This window comes from Megascapheus bottae, chromosome 17 (assembly GCF_031878675.1).
Source record: "Megascapheus bottae isolate mThoBot1 chromosome 17, mThoBot2.hap1, whole genome shotgun sequence".
In the NCBI taxonomy this organism is placed as follows: domain Eukaryota; kingdom Metazoa; phylum Chordata; class Mammalia; order Rodentia; family Geomyidae; genus Megascapheus; species Megascapheus bottae.
Genome location: NC_143525.1, coordinates 14,985,530 through 15,002,549, shown reverse-complemented (window position 1 = coordinate 15,002,549; position 17,020 = coordinate 14,985,530). Strand labels below are relative to the sequence as shown.

At 37.6% G+C, this 17,020-nt stretch overlaps 1 protein-coding gene across 6 annotated transcripts in view; it reads left to right on the top strand.

Annotated features, from left to right (window-relative positions):
• Positions 1 to 17,020, top strand: part of Helz (helicase with zinc finger) — a 129,940-nt gene that overhangs the window by 34,056 nt on the left and 78,864 nt on the right. For all 6 annotated transcript variants that reach the window (XM_090349892.1, XM_090349896.1, XM_090349891.1 and 3 more), the window contains 7 exons: positions 5,089 to 5,213; positions 6,337 to 6,393; positions 10,838 to 10,889; positions 12,160 to 12,235; positions 14,390 to 14,588; positions 15,514 to 15,621; positions 16,543 to 16,840. In XM_090349892.1, coding sequence (XP_090206018.1) covers positions 5,089 to 5,213; positions 6,337 to 6,393; positions 10,838 to 10,889; positions 12,160 to 12,235; positions 14,390 to 14,588; positions 15,514 to 15,621; positions 16,543 to 16,840 — 915 coding nt within the window. The remainder of the gene's footprint in view (positions 1 to 5,088; positions 5,214 to 6,336; positions 6,394 to 10,837; positions 10,890 to 12,159; positions 12,236 to 14,389; positions 14,589 to 15,513; positions 15,622 to 16,542; positions 16,841 to 17,020) is intronic.

The window sequence follows — 17,020 nt, the reverse complement described above, 5'->3', positions numbered from 1 at the left end:
TCTTTTACCTTGGATAAACTGCCCCTTTTGGTAGTACCTGCTCCCTTCCCCCTAACTCCCTATTGATTAACAGGTTTTTTTTTTTTTTTTTTTCTTCTGTCCTGGGACTTGGACTCTTGGCCTGGACACTGACCCTGGGCTCTTCAGCTCAAGGCTACTGCCCTACCCCTTGAACCACAGCCTCACTTGTGGTTTTCTAGTGGTTAATTGGAGATAAGAGTCTCATGGTCTTTAGTACTCGGTCTGGCTTTGAAACATGATCCTCAGATCTCAGTCTCCTGAGTAGCTAGGATTATAGGCATGAGCCACCGCGCCCAACTCAGCAGCTTTTTTTCCCCCCCACTTCGGTTGTAGGACTTGAACTCTGGGCCTGGGCATTGTCTCTGAGCTCTTCAGCTCAGGGATACTGCCCTATCCCTTGAGCCACAAGGCCACTTTCGGTATTCTGGTGATTAATTGGAGATAAGAATCTCAAGGCCGGGAGTTTGGCCTAGTGGTTAAAGTGCTTGCCTAGCATGCATGAAGACCCGGGTTCAATTCCTCGGTACCACATACATAGCAAAAAGCCGGAAGTGGTGCTGAGGCTCAAGTGGTAGAGTGCTAGCCTTGAGAAAGTCCAAGGACAGTGCTCAGGCCCTGAGCCCAAGCCCAGGACTGGCAAAAAAGAAAAAAAAAGAATCTCAAGGGCGGCCTGGGAGTTTGGCCTAGTGGTTAAAGTGCTTGCCTAGCATGCATGAAGACCCGGGTTCGATTCCTCGGTACCACATACATAGAAAAAAGCTGGAAGTGGTGCTGAGGCTCAAGTGGTAGAGCTCTAGCCTTGAGAAAGTCCAAGGACAGTGCTCAGGCCCTGAGCTCAAGCCCAAGACTGGCAAAAAAAAAAAAAAAAAAAAAAGAATCTCAAGGGCTTTGTAGTGCCCGGGGTTGGTTTTGAATCAAGATCCTCAGATCTCAGCCTCCCGAGTAGCTAGTATTATAGGCTTGAGCTACTGTGCCCAGCTTTTTTGAGTTAAAAAAAATGCTTTCATTGAAGCTCTAAATTTTAAAATTTCTACCTATTTTTTGCCAGTCATGGTGCTTGAACTCTGGGCCTGGGTATTGTCTTTGGGCTTTCTCAAGGCTAGCACTCTACCACTTGAGCCACAGCACCACTTCTGGCTTTTTCTGTACATGTGGTACTGAGGAACCAAACCCAGGGCTTTGTGTGTGGAAGGCAAGCACTCTAGCACTAGGCCATGCTCCCCGCCTTGAGGTTTTTATATAGTTGGAGTTTATATCAAAATCATTTGTCTGTTTTTGTTTTTCTCTTCCTCCTGTACCTTCTCCTGTCCTTAGTTAGGCTTACGTTTTATGTTGTGTATGCCTTATATACTTATGTATCTTTCTAATATATACAGGTATAAATGCAATGTCTTTAAGGTCTGGCTTCCACATGTGAGTGAAAACATAGTCTCTTATAGTTTGGGAGGAAGTACACAGGTATTGTTGCTTGCCTAAAAAAAGGTAGGAAAAGGAAGCAGAGTTGTGACACCTATTTAGATGTTTAAACACTCCAGTGATGGAAGAACCTTTGTCAAATAAGAATCATCAAATACTTGTGCAAAACCAGCAATCTATGGCAGAGATTAAAGTGTCTTTAAGCATGATAAAATCATCAGGGTGGAAATGTTATTTAACTTTTTCAATCCCCTGAACATTTTTTAGATCTCAACTAGTTTCTAAATATCCCAGTTACTAAGAAAGGAAATAGGATATTTCCTAAAGAATTCTTAATTCTGCTTGAAAACTACAAAGGAAAGTAACATCGAGGGAAGGTTTGCTGATCCAGACAGAAGATTGATGGATACTTCACATAATTGACATAGTTAATCTTCATTCACTAAAACTTCATGAGGTCACCTGCAATAAGGGTGGAACAAACTTAGCAAATAATCCAGACCTCAGTAGTACTGCCCTATAGCTACAAAGCCTTTTCTCCTTTCAGAAGTTGAAAGATGAAAGTTCTCCATCCCTAGAGGAACTTACCCATGTTGCTTTTTTTCTGATAGCCACACTGAAAGCCAGGGGGACAAAGTGACCTGCCTAAGGTCATTTCAATAGTTTTAGCAATAGTAAGATCTGAGGAAGATAATGGGATTTTGTGGAGATGTTAGACATATTTAACATCTTAGCGAAGTCACTAGAATGGTCTAGTGACAGCTGATTAGAAGGGTAAGCTATCTGTAACATGAATATAAGGAGACAATAGATTGCCTCACACTTAGCTGTCTTGAGAAGAGATACCTTAACTTTCACTTTCGTCCTCTGATTCAAAAAAGGTTATTTATACTGGCATTGAACTCATAGAATTCCTTCTGTACTTTCCTGAGTACTGGGTTTGGAGGGGTAAATTTTTTTTTTTTTTTTTGAAACGAGTCCTGAAGCTTGAACTCAGAGCCTGGGCACTGTCCTGAGCTTCTTTTGCTCAAGGCTAGCTAGCACTCTACCCTACCACTTGAGCCACAGCTCCACTTCAAACCTTTTCTATTTATGTGGTACTAAGGAATCAAGCCCATGTCTTCATGCATGTTAGGTAAGCACGCTACCACTAAGCCACATTCCTAGCCCTGGGATAGTTTGAACTACAGTCCTCAGATGTCAGCCTCTTGAGTAGATAGGATTACAATTGTGAGCCACCGACACCCAGCCATTATTTTTGAAAGTAAAAAATTGGAATCTTTCTGGACCAAGGGAGTAAATTGATGTGCATACTAGATGGAGCATTAATAATATGATAAATGTAAGCACTAGTAACAAGGAAAATATTGAATTTGCTGAGAAAAAGAAATATAAAACCTATCATTTATGTCAGTTATAATCATTAAAATCATGCAAACAGATACAAATTGGAGAAGAGCATAAATAATACTTGAAAACTGTTTGGTATGCTTTTATTTAATAAAATTGTAATTGTATGATTAGATACTTGTGTGATTTAGTGTAGTAGGAGGATACATTCATTTTAACTCAAATATATCATGAATGGATGGATCTAATGGGACTTTATAGATGTAGCAGGCAATATACTTAAAAGCAACATTACTTTGGAAATGATTTGAAATAAGTTCAAATATATTTTCTTTCAGTGAAGGATTTTCTTGCAAAGAAGGCTAATGTATTTATAAACTAAAAACGGGAACTTGTACTGAATTCAATAAAATCTTGAATCCTTTCCTGGACATACATTGCCATATTAATTGCTGTGAGAAATAATTTTAAATGACTTGGTATACAAAAGAATACATTTTCTATTTTTTTCACTTACATTTAATCATCTGTTCTATCGATTTTTTATTATTTATTTGTAATTTTTCTTATTTCAATGTATAAAGGGGTTATAGTTATAGTCGCCAGGTAGAAGGTGCATTACTTCACACACATTGATATCCCTTCTTATGTTTTTGTCCCCATTTCTCTTCCCCACACCCAGGAATACATTTTCTATATTAGAAATAATACAGATTTGTTGTGATTATGTTACATGTACAAAGACTTACAAACAATTTGGAATAGTAATTTTTGTAGCTCTTGGGCAGTTAGATCCTAAATATTGCTGGCTTTAATAATGGTAAGTTTGTAATTGATTAAGAATATAAAATGTTGGGCTAGGTGTGTAGCCTATTGGTAGAGTGTTTGCCTAGTATTCATGAAGCCCTGGGTTTAGTTCTTTAGTACCACATACACAGAAATAGCCAGAAGTGGTGCTGTGGCTCAAGTGGCAAAATGCTAGCCTTGAGCAAAAGTACTCAAGGACAGGCCCCAGACTCTTAAATTTAAGCCCCAGGATTGACCCTCCCCCCCAAAAAAAGTTGAGATTTACTGTTTCTGTTACTCATTTTATTTATTTACTTTTAAAAATAACTTATTTAACATGTACATTACAGAAAACATAAAGTGCATAAGCAGTTTAGTTGGTCATGACTATCTAGATCCTCCATGTACATACCAATCCCTTTTAGGTAACTGAGATCGTATGTTTTTCCAAATGTTACGGACTCATCAATTCAAAATCCCAAAGCTTTGTGAATATTTTGATAACCAAGAATAAACTATACCAACACAATCTGGTAAAAAAAAAAAAGAATTGAGATCCTGCTTTTATTAGGGATAAAATTTTTACTGGAGACAAAAGTGGCAACAGGCTTCTAGACAGAAGTATTGGCAGGGGTACAATTAAAATATTGCATTTCCTTTATGTTTTGTTACTCATTTAATGGCACAAAATCTTGTAAATATAGCCAACTAATAAACCTTAAGGGTGTGTGTGTGTGTGTGTGTGTGTGTGTGTGTGTGTGTGTGTTTTGTTTTTTTGGTTGTGGTGTTTGAACTCAGTGCCTGGGCCTGGACACTGTCTCTGAGCCTCTCTACTCAAGACTAGCACTCGACCACTTGAGCCACAGTGCCATTTCCAGCTTTTGAATGGTTAGTTGGAGATGGGAGTCTCACAGAACTTTTCTTCTGGGCTGGTTTTGAACTGTGATCTTCAGTTTCCTGAATAGTTAGGATTATAGTCATGAGCCCCAATGCTAAGCAAACCATAAGTTTTGAAAGCCCTTGTTTAGGTGAAACAATATTATTCACTGAGAATGTTTTTCTTATTCTTTTTTTTTGGCCACGACTCTGTGTTGTCCATTCTAGTCTGGAACTTTTGTATCTCTTTAGCCTCTTAAGTGACTGTGATGACAGATGTGTATACAAGTGCCTTTTTTTTTTTTGGTGCTTGAATTCAGGGCTTATCTACTGTCATTGAATTTTTTGCTCAAGGCTAGTGTCTTACCACTTGAGTCACAGCTCTGTTTCCAGATTTTTGGTAGTTTATCAGAGATAAGGAGTATTACAGACATTCCTGTTTGCACTGGCTTTGAGCCATGATCCTTAGATGCCAGCCTTCAGAGTAGTTAGCATTACAGGTGTGAGCCACCAATGACTGGCTTGAAGTTACTGTCTTTGTATATAAAAAGTCATGCTTGTGGTAATGTGTTAACATTGTAATCAAGATGCATGTGATTAAAAGCTGTGTGGTTAATGATACCTGTTTTTTGATGGTAGTGCTGGGAGAAGGACTGGCCAAGGGAGAGAGTCCCTTCCGGGCAGTGTTGTGCTGCATGCAGCTGAAAGGGAAGCTCCAGCCTGTTTCCTCCATCCTTGCCAAATCACTGACGGGAGAATCATTGGTATGTTAGTGAGCTTGCGTTTGAATGTCTGAAAGCAGAATCACAATTGACATTCATGTTTTAGAAAAAAGTGTATAATTTTGTTTTTTCTATCAGAAATTTTTTAGTTTTGTAACATATCTTGATTTCATAGATTCATAATTGTAAACATCGCAAATTTATATAGCTATTTAGTTCTAAATAGATAAGAGAGAAAGAATATATTTTGTCTTTATAATTTAGATAATTTTATCCTTGAGGGGCTTTTTATGTAAATTAAACATTTTCCAGTTTTACCTGTTAGATTATTCAATTTAAAACTATGGAAAGTTACTTGGTTTTAAATCTCAAAGTTTTTGAGCTTTGAATTTCAGGGAAGTGAGGATTTTCCTCCAGTAACTTCATTAACCAACTATCTTGAAAGTGGACTGTTTTTTTGTGAGTCATTACCTGCTTCAGTTGGCCACTTTACACATGCAAGCACATAAATTCTAGAGAACAAAGAGTAAAAAAGAGTAGTGTGGAAGTGAAGCCTTGAGCTTGAAGAGCTCAGGGACAGCGCCCAGGCCTAGAATTCAAGTCCCATGACCGACAAAAAAGAAATAGGTGTATTTTTTTTTTTTTTTTTTGCCAGTCCTGGGCTTGAGCTCAGGGCCTGAACACTGTCCTTGGACTTTGTCAAGGCTAGAGCTCTACCACTTGAGCCTCAGCACCACTTCTGGCTTTTTTTCTATGTATGTGGTACTGAGGAATCGAACCCGGGTCGTCATGCATGCTAGGCAAGCAATTTAACCACTAGGCCAAACTCCCAGCCCCAATAGGTGTATTTTTTTTCCGTACCAACTTTGCTCTTCAGTGATATGAGTTGTGATGCTTATTGAATTAATTTTAAGCTCTAAAGTCAGTACAGTATTTTAGCCAAAAAAGCACACTGAGTAGTTTGCTTGTTAATCTTTTTTTTCCTTTCTTCATGGATGTCTAGCTTTGTTACCAGAATTATTGATAGTAGTGATGAAGAAGGGAGGCAGCCTTGCATTGTACTGATAAACTTCACCAACAACTAAGGATTTGAGCTAAGGAGTTGCCATAGTAAAGAGATGGTATACTGATTCATTGGTTTGTCTGTTTTTCTTTCCTATTTCAGAACGGGATGGTAACGAAAGATTTGACAAGACTAAAAACACTTCTCACAGAAACAGAGGTATGTCTCTCAGGGATCTCTTCAAAGAGTCTTAAGTTAGTCTAGCTGATGAGCATTATAAGTGAAAATTTGGAAAGTCAGTATGACATTCTCACAAAGTGATCAAGGGGTACGTGTGACTTGTTTTACTTTATTTGTAACTTAATTTTGTCCCATCTGAGAACTCAACTTCGTCTAGCTTGGAGCTTCTCAAATGGTAGAGCACTTGCTGAGCATGCTCAAGCTTGGTTCAGTCCCAAGTACCACCAACCAAATTAAACCGTAACAAACAAAACACATTACTTCTGTGTCCTCTCTACCCCAACACCCCAGGTTATGTTCCTAATTTTTACCAATTGTTTCTAGACTGAAAATAAAAAATGCAAAAGATATTTGAGAAATCTTAGTTCTTACCTATTTCTGGGAGTACAAAAATGCTGTCATTAAGAAAGTGGTTCTGTTGGGTTGGGTACTGGTAGCTCAAGCCTGTAATCCTAGCTATTCAGGAGGCTGAATTCTGAGGGTCCTGGTTCAGATCCAACCCAGGCAGGTAAGTCTATGAATACTCTTATCTCCAATTAACTTTCAGAAAATTGGAAGTGGAGTTATAGCTCAAAGTGATAGAGCCTTGAGCACAAAAGCTCAGTGACAGCCCCCAGGCCCTGAGTTCAAGCCACATGACCAGAAAAAAAAAAGAGGTTCTGAAAAATACAGAACAAGTTATTTTGCGAGTCTTTTTTTTTTAGCAGCAAGAAGTCTGTGGCTTATGGAATAATTTTAGGGGATACGTTTAGAACATGCAAATGAGGTATCAAGGTAAAATGGTTGAGAAAAAAATGTAAAGGCACCAGTGGCTTATGCCTTTAATCCTACCCACTCAGGAGGCGAGATATAAGGATCGTGGTTCACAGCCAGCCTGGGCATGAAAGTCTTGAGACTCTTTATCTCCAGTTAACCACCAGGAAATGGAAGTGGCACTGTGGCTCAGTGGTAGAGCACTAGCCTTGAGCTGAAGACCTCAGGGACAGGGCTCAGGCCAAGAATTCAAGCCCCATGACTGACAACAATAGCAAAAAAATGTGAAGGAGGGCCGGGAGTTTGGCCTAGTGGTAGAGTGCTTGCTTAGCATGCATGAAGACGTGGGTTCAATTCCTTGGTACCACATACAGAGAAAAAAGCTAGAAGTGGTGCTGTGGCCTAAGTGGTAGAGCTCTAGCTTTGAGAAAACCCAAGGACAGTGCTTAGACCCTGAGCTCAAGCCCAGGACACATGGAAGGCAAGGGAAAACAGTAGCATGTAACAGACACACAGCTTTCTAATTCACTTTTACGCTTCATTTAAGTATATAAGATTCTGATTTAGGTGATTTTAAAAATATTTTTATTTAGCTATAAGGTCAGTTTCTATCATCAGAAGCCCATGTAAACTAGTTGATTTGGTATATTTTCATGAGTTGAGCATCTACTACTTACATACTTGTGACTATGGTTGGTGCTGTGGATCCATCATGAAACAAGACACGTGAGGTTCTTTCTGTCTAGGAGTTTGTACTCTTGAGAAGGAGATAGATTCTTTAAACAGTCTTAGATGCAATTTACATTCTAGAAATGAATAAGCCTTTCTGTTAGAAAAATCATGGGATCTGGCTGCCAGAGATCAAGCTGGTCTAAAAGCTGAGGTTGAGAAGTGCTGGTTTAGGGGAAAGTGAAATAGAAGATGATCTAGAATGGGAGGGTGTGTGTGGACCCCTGGCCATCAATCCAAGACCTCCAGTGGATCCTTTCCCAGCTCATAACATTAGTCAACAAACAATTTTACAAATTACATAATGTTTCAATACAATGTCATTTCCTTTGTCTTCTGTTACCTTATTATGAATCAGCCAAGAATTAGTAAGCTTTTATTAACTTCAAAGACATTTTAGTTTTTTGAGGGGAAGAGGGGAATTTGGTTGTGGCTTTGGCACTGTCCCTGAACTCTTCAGCTTAAGGCTAGCACTTTTGAGCCATAATTCTACTTTCTGTTTTCTAGTGGTTAATTGGAGATAACAGTCTCATGGACTTTTGTGCCTGGGCTGGCTTTGAACCTTGATCCTAGATCCCAGCCTCCTGAGTAGCTAGAATTATAGGTGTGAGCCACTGCTGCCTGGCTAAGACATTGCATTTTTTTTTTTTTTGACTAGTCTTGGGGCTTGAACTCAGGGCCTGAGCACTGTCGTTGGGCTTTTTCTTCAAGTCTAGCGCTCTACCGCTTGAGCCACAGCACTACTTCTATGTATGTGATACCGAGGAATCCAACTTGGGTCGTGGTACATGTTTTAGGCAAGCACTCTACCACTAGGCCAAACTCCCGGCTCCCAAATTCTTACTTTTGATATTTATAATTCTCTTAAATGTAAAGACACAAATCTCATTTGACTAGTTTCTGATTATGCAATGAGACAGAGTGACTATTCTTGTTTTATTGTCTCCCCTACCCCACCCTTCCAAATTAGGGCAATTGATTCCTGGGCTTCAAGCACATGAGACAACCACCGAGCTACATTTTCAACCCTCAAATTGTATTTGTAATTTCTTTTCTATTTAAGCAGAGTAATGTTCTTCAGTAGTAAACAATACACTTTAAAAATAGCACCAATGTATAATTTAAAGATTGGGCTGAGCTGGTATTTAACTTGTAAATGCTAGTGAATAAAGACTTAGAACTAAAGGCTGATTCAAAAAGCAAAAATAGTGACTTTCTTTTGTGTGTGTGGGTCCTTGAACTGATGGTCTTAGTGCTGACTGAGCTTTTCCTTTTTTCTCTGCTCAAGGCTAGTGTTCTTTCACTTGAGCCACAGCTCTATTTCCAGTTTTTGGTGGTTAATTGGCAATAAGAGTCTCATGGGCTTTCCTGCCCAGGCTGGCTTTGAACTCCAGTCCCCAGATCTCTGCCTCCTGAGTAGCTTGGATTACAGGCATGCACCACTGGTACCTGGCCTGAAGTGATCTATTAATTAATCTTTTTAATGAAACAATACATATGATGGGATTACTCCTGATTTACTTGTCAGTTTGTTCAGTCTCTTATTTTATAGAAGTGTCAGTTATCTTTTAAAAACTTTGTAATAAGTAGTTTGACGGTGACACTTTCTTGTAGGAGCAAGATAATAGTGACTCAGTTCCAGTTGGACCTAGGAAGTCCAACTTACTCAACTTAACAATGCTAGTGATTGTATTATTTTAGATACACCTATAACATTTATGACATGCCTTTATGATACTTTTTCTATGATAAATGAAGTTCCAGATTTCATCATGGGGCATGTTTCTTCCTGATTAATTTTACATCTGCTGTTTTCTAACTTACCTATTATTTGCCTCATTCCCTGGATATATAAGGATATAGAAAAGCCCATTGCATATCACTGACATAAATCTATACATAGCTGCAGTGATCTAGCATGTAAATTGCTGCATAATTGTAAGAAAAAGCATGATGCTTAAGTACTTTTCTAAGGAAGCTGTAACAAGTGGACCTTCTTCAGTCTTGTATTTCATTGTGGAAGAAGGGGTCATCTGAGATCGAGAGGAACTTGATACAAACTGTGCCTCGGTCCTCAGATGGTAGTACATCATTAATTGCAGGAGAAAAGATAGTTCTTTCCCTTGTCCTTCTCTAGGTGTTAGGAAGTAGAGTAAATAATGGTAGAGGCACCTGATGGGGGTTGGCACTTATTTTTCTCTTTGGCTATCAGGCTGCTTTTGGTATAGAGGAAGATCTCTGTCACTTTCCTTAGAGAAGACCTGACAAGTTCTTCTTCTCCATATTTAATTGTAGTTTAACAGAACAAAAAGCAAAAGGTAATCACTTGTACTATAACATCATAAATAAAAATTTGTAAATATCCAAACTGTATTTTTAGGTTGTGTGTGTGAGGGTGTATTTTTTAGTGCTGACTTAGGACTTCTGGGTGCTGTCCTTGAGCTTTTTTGCTTAAGGCCAGCATTCTACCATTGAAGCCACAGCTCCACTTCTGAAGATTAGAGTCTCACAGACTTATGCCCAGGCTAGCTTTGAGCTTCAATCCTCAGATGCCATCCTTCCAAGTACCCAGGATTATAGGCATGAGCAACTAGTACCCATAATGCATGCATACACACACACGCACACGCTTGTGGGACTTGAACTCTGGGCCTGGGTGTTGTCCCTGAGCTGTTCAGCTCAAGGCTGCCACCTTACCCACAGCGCCACTTCCAGTTTTCTGGTGGTTAATTGGAGCTGAGTCTCATGGTCTTTAGTGCTCGGGCTTGCTTTGAACTGTGATCATCAGATCTCAGCCTCCTGAGTAGCTAGAATTATAGATGGGAGCCACCACACCTGGCTCATATTATATATTTTTAATGCTGAAAATATTCAAATTTAGTTCATCATTGAATTGTTACTTCTTAATTATCTCATGTGACTTTTATTTGAAAAATTGCAGACAGCAACTAGTAATGTTCTTTCTGGATATCACATGGAAGAATTAGATGAGGGTAAGTAACAAATTTTGAGTCACTTCTGATAGCTATGATGCTAGGCTTTGCTTTTGATTACTGGGAAGAAATTTACTGTATTGTATAGTAAATGCAATAGGAAAGAATATGAAAGTTTAATTTGAAGAAGCAGGTAAGAGCAATTTTCTTCCTACCACCTTTTCAAAGAATAATAAAGTAATGGAGGTAGGAGGTAACTCTAGAGGTCAATCAGGATCATCTTCTTGCCTCCTTGTAGGACTGAATTTAAGATACTTCTTAGCAATCCAGAGGAAGGACTTTCCTTCCTCCCCCTCCCACCTCTAGGCTACTATAATTATTACTTTTTGAAGTTTTGATCTGTAAAGTGGTTTCTTCCTGCCCTTACCATTTCTTCCTCTCTTGCCAGAGAAAAGGAGGAGAGCTGAACATTCACTGAATGCTTGCCATTGTGCCATGTACTGCTATAGTGCCTTTCATGGCATGTGCCAACTTCTTAGACTCTTTCTCCATCTTTTCAAGAGGTGTTGAAGTGGATATTTATTAAAGTCTAGTAGTTTTCCCAAGGTTACCCAGCCAGTAAGGGGGGTAGAGCACACCTTTAAACTGAGCCTGGCTTTTCCCCCTTAAGGTGAGATGGCATGATGAGTTTTGAGGAAATAGAAAATGGTTGCTCGGCTTCTAAAGCGTTAACGTTTTCTGTCTTAAGCCGTATTTCTTTGGCTTATTTGGGACTTTAGCTAAATGAATCAAAGTTTGTTGTAACTTTTTTAAGCTCCTATGTGAGAAGTCAATGCCTGAGCTTTATTTCAGTTACAAAAAGGATGTACACAATTATGTATGAGATAAATCCTAAGGAAAAAGGAAAAAGCTTCTTGCTCAATATGTAGCACTGAAATTTCTTATATAAGATTTCCTTCCAGGATGCAGACATTTTATCATTCCTGGAGTATTCTGAATGGAATGCTTAATAAAATGACAAGCATGACAGTTTCTTGCTTTGAGTTCTGAATGAAGAGATGGCACTGGAAATAGATCCACCAGTTGCCAGGGCAGAGATAGGGCCACAACCTGATAACTGCTGGGTAACTGCCTTTTCAGTGATTTTTTTTTTTTTTTTTACATTTCACATAGTTGCTGGACTCGTTTGATTAATAGAGGCAAGGGTCCTGTGTCCTTTTTACATCATCTGGGATGATGTGTGTGGAGGGATATAGTATTTCTTACACATTAAGTATCAGAATTACTAGGTAGCCTCAAATGATAAGACTATATCCTGATTACTCCCTAGGGTCTTGTAATGGTTGGCATTTCCGGCCACCACCTAGGGGAATCACAAGCAGCGAGGAATATACTTTGTGTAAAAGGTAATGTGAATTTTTGTTTTTAAACCAATTACATGTCTTTGTTGAAAGGATAGGTAATTTTCCTTCACTTTTTAAAAAAGTCATTCAAATTCAAAGGAGAAAAACTATAATTTGTGAAGGAAGATTGATTGGGTAAAATGGTTTATCTTCCATTAGAAACAAAAGCCATAAAGGTCATTATTATTAAGTAATAAAAGTCAAAACTATGTCCATGAGATTTACTTTAATTATGAACAGCAGTGATATGAAGGCAGGTCATTAAGACTTTGTTCAGACATTTTTAATAATACCAGTTATATTTTTATGGCTGCACTTAATTGCTGGTGTCTCATTAGTGTAAAAGTTACCTAGGTATAGTGACTGAAATTGAAATTATATTAACTGAAATAGAATAAAATAGACATTATCCCAGTAACTTTTGTGAATAATATCTTTCTCTAAGCATTCCTTTATGGAAATCACAAGTAATTTAAAGGGTTAAGCATTCATAATTTACATAGGGAAAGAAATAGGGAAATTACATTTAAAAAGGCAAATTAGTTCTTTTTTATAAGAACTAGTAATTAATGAGCTTTTAGATCGAAATTCTCACTCTACGTGTCATTTTGGAAATTTGACACGTGGTTTTTATGGTTAAGTAGTCAAGGTAGTATGATTTTTGGAACCAAGTAGTAAATATTGTGTGTCCTAGTGGCATGGTGTTGTAAGAGAAGTAGAGCACTATCATTGAAAAGGAAATCTGAGATTTATTATCTAGATGAATGTAAGAGTCCTTCATTTTTTTTTTTTTTAGGGAAACAGCAAAACACATTTTTTTTTCATTTGTGAACATGTACTGCACTTAAAGGACATAAATACATGATTTTAAATATGTCTTCTGAAGCATGTTAAATATCATGCTTAAATATCATAATTTTAAACTCCAATACTTGTTGCACCACCAGGAGAAACTAAATGCACGCAGCTTTTCAGTGTGGCACGTCATTGGATATGTATTGTGCTGGGATTTGTGTTGTACTTCTCACCGCCCATGTTTTTCTAGTTGCACGTTGTCTATAACATACCATTTCTCTTGTGTCTATTTTGCATTTTGTAGTTTTCATTTTCATTTCTTCCCTTTTATCATTGTTCTGTCTCTACTAATTAAAAAGTGGCTTTAAAATTATGCAGCATATTTAAAACTTTAATAAAATGAATGGCTAAAATCTTTTACTTTTGTTTGTGATCATATATTTTTCAATTGAGTTTTTTTTTTTTGTTGACACCTAATTGCATATTTTATGGGGTATGTGCGCACACACACACACACACACACACACACGCTGTATAATGACCAAATCAGTATCATGTAATGGGCATATCTACCATGTATCTTTTCTTTGTGGTATCGACACTCAAAAATCATAGGGAATTTTTGAAATATATTTTAGTTGAGTCACAGACACAGAGAAATCATTATCTCTGTATCTTTTGAAGTGAACAATTAGGTGTTTATCTCTTGAAGAATTGAATATGACTTAAATACATATGTGACTCTTTGATATAGACATTAATTTTGAGTATATTTAAGACAATATTCTCCAATATTTGAATGATATTTAGAAAAGAACAAAAGTATTACATTTGAAGATGAAAAGTAGAAGTCTTGAAATGATCATTTAGTAGTGTACTAAGTTTTTTTCAGGATGGAATTCCTAGTTGTAGAACATTTTCTGAGGTCATTTAATTTGGAAAGTAGGTCATGTCACATGGGGCAGCTCACCCACTTGGTGTCAGTGTTGCTTTATGAAGCTTTGGCTCTCAGCGTTGCTCATAGGCTGTATATCACATAGGAAGAAACTTTTCAATGTCTTTTGGACAAGGCAGTTATAAATATGTTGTGCTTTAGGATCTTTTCTTTATTCCAAAGAAAGAAGTCGATGAAACAAAGAGAGACACAGAGAGATGTTTTGCTTGTCATAAACACTGTCACGTTCTCTGACCCTCTTACCACCACCCCCCTTTTGTATCTATGTGATAAACATGGCTTTTCAGAAGATGTTTTATTTTTTCATTGAGGAGCTGAGGGCAAGTACTGGACGTTATCTTTAAATGGTGTAAATAAACATTTTTAAACAAAGTATATGATAAAACAGTCTTTCCTATTCCGCTTAGATTTTTAGAGCAAGGAATCTGTAGGTATGGTGCCCAGTGTACTTCAGCACATTCCCAAGAGGAACTAGCAGAATGGCAGAAAAGATATGCTTCCCGGGTGATAAGACTGAAACAGCAGAATGAGAATAAACAACTCTCAGGCAGTTATATGGAAACTTTGATAGAAAAGTGGATGAATTCATTGTCTCCTGAGAAAGTGGTGAGAAAAATACTTGATTTTTTTCATCTGAAACAATAAATGTGTTTGAATCTCGATCTTTCATGTGCTATATTTGGTTTATTTCCTTATCTAGTCATATGAAGAACTTTTTCTTAGTAAAATGGTGTATAGGGCCAGGAGTTTGACCTAGTGGTAGAGTGCTTGCCTAGCATGCATGATGCCAGGAGTTCAGTTCCTCATTTACCACATACATAGAAAAGCTGGGAGTGGTGCTGTGGCTCAAGTGGTAGAACTCTACCTTTGAGAAAGCTCAAGGACAATGCCCAGACCCTGAGTCCAAGCCCAGGGCTGGTTTAAAAGAAAAAAAGGTATACGCTTATTTTTTATTTTATTATTTATTTATTTATTTAGATCAGTCCTGAGGCTTAAACTCTGGGCCTGGGCGTTATCATAGAGCTCTTCAGCTCAAGGCCTTACCCCTTGAGCCACAACCCCACTTCCCATTTTCTAGTGATAAGAGCCTCACATTCCTTAGTGCCCAGACTGGCTTTGAACCGATATACTTAGATCCCAGCCTCCTGAGTAGCTAGAATTATAGGTGTGAGTCACCTCACCTCGACCAAGTTGTATAAATATAAGTAGCAAAAGAGCATAAACATAAAGAGCAGAACTGTTTGGCATTTTGCAGTATTATATTTGTTCCCTTCTAGGCAGTTTTTGATTGCCTTTTTTTTTTTGGTTTCAGTTAATTTTCTTGTTTTTTATTTTAGCATCATATTTTGTTCTTATAAAAATGGCTAAAAATGATTGTACACAATACCTTGTTTTTGTTGTTTAAGTTACATGCATATTGCCTTCAACAATATCTTGTTTGATGAATAAATCAATATGATTTCTGTTGATGTGTATTTGCTAGTAGTTTTTGTTTTCAGTGATAGGACTGACATCAATGACTTCTTTTCAGCTTAGTGAATGTATAGAAGGAGTAAAGGTAGAGCACAGTCCTGACCTGTCTATCACCGTCAACACCAAAAAGTCTCGCCAGATATGGACCTTCGCTCTCACTTGTAAGGTATGAATTTTGTACTTATTAAAGAATAGAGCATGTATGTAGAGCATTTGTGTAGTTGACTTAAAGCCTCTTTGGACCTTGAAAGCTCTATGTTAAAATAAGAACATTGAAATGTTTTAATCTAAGTCCATTTGATGTAGGTTCATTGTTATACTAAAGTGCATTTTTGTATTGAATTCACTAAAAGTGTGATTTTTTTTTTAAACTTTCAGATCTTTTTGGATGTTTAAGATGTTTTGGATGTTTAGAATTGGGTTCATGGCATACAAATAACTAGTTATTTGAGTTGTTTTAATCTGGCAGTTGCAAGCTTTTTAAACAGTGACAACTTGTTTTATATTTGATTTGACGAAGTCACAGATTCTGTGAAGAGTTTTTTTTTTTAATAGAAGACATCTTCTGTAGTGCTTCTGATCTTAGAGTAGGTAATGTTTAGGATTGAAACAAAATAAAAACTTTCGGTAACTATGTTCAGTGGAAAATTATTGTGTTCTTTTTGGTATTGTTTCTTCTGTATCTGGAGATGAAAAATCTATAAACCTCTAGCTTTTGCCTTGAACCCAGTCCTTGCTATGAGGGCTTCCAATATGAGGTTCTGTAACTCTTTTTTGGGCAAAGAATATGGGCAGTTGGAGGTTGAAGATGATTAAAAGAGATAGATTTTGCCATAGTGAAAGTAAACAGACCAGGAAGGACCACGAAGGTTAGTGATGTAACATAAATATAGTATTTAACAACTGCTTTCTTCTCACCAGTCTTCAGTTTTTCCTTAAGTGGCTTATGGGCACACTTTGTACTTTTTATCATAGTATCTTAGAAGTATGGGAAAGTCCCTTATGGAAATAATTTCATAAAAGAGCCCACTTACAACTGGATTTTTCATCCCCTTGTACTCAATGAATTATTTTAACTTCCTTGTAGCCTGCAAGAATGCTGTATCGTGTAGCATTGCTTTATGATGCTCATCGTCCTCATTTTAGTATCATTGCAATATCTGCCGGAGATAGTACTACCCAGGTATCACAAGAAGTCCCAGAAAACTGTCAAGAATGGATAGGAGGAAAGATGGCCCAAAATGGATTAGATCATTACGTGTATAAAGTCGGGATAGCATTTAACACAGAAATATTTGGAACTTTTCGCCAAACCATAGTTTTCGACTTTGGATTGGAACCAGTGCTCATGCAAAGAGTAATGATTGATGCAGCTTCTACAGAAGGTAATATTTAGACTTTTTTCCCCCTGATAAAATGTATTAAAAGGCAACTTTGAAGGATTGTGTTGGCCCCGAAGTATTTTACAGATAGGGAGGGGATAAGGAAAAAAAACCTCCCAGGGAGGAAATAAACTACCAAAAAAAACTCCCAAGTTAATCAAAACATTTGCTGTGTAGTGAGTG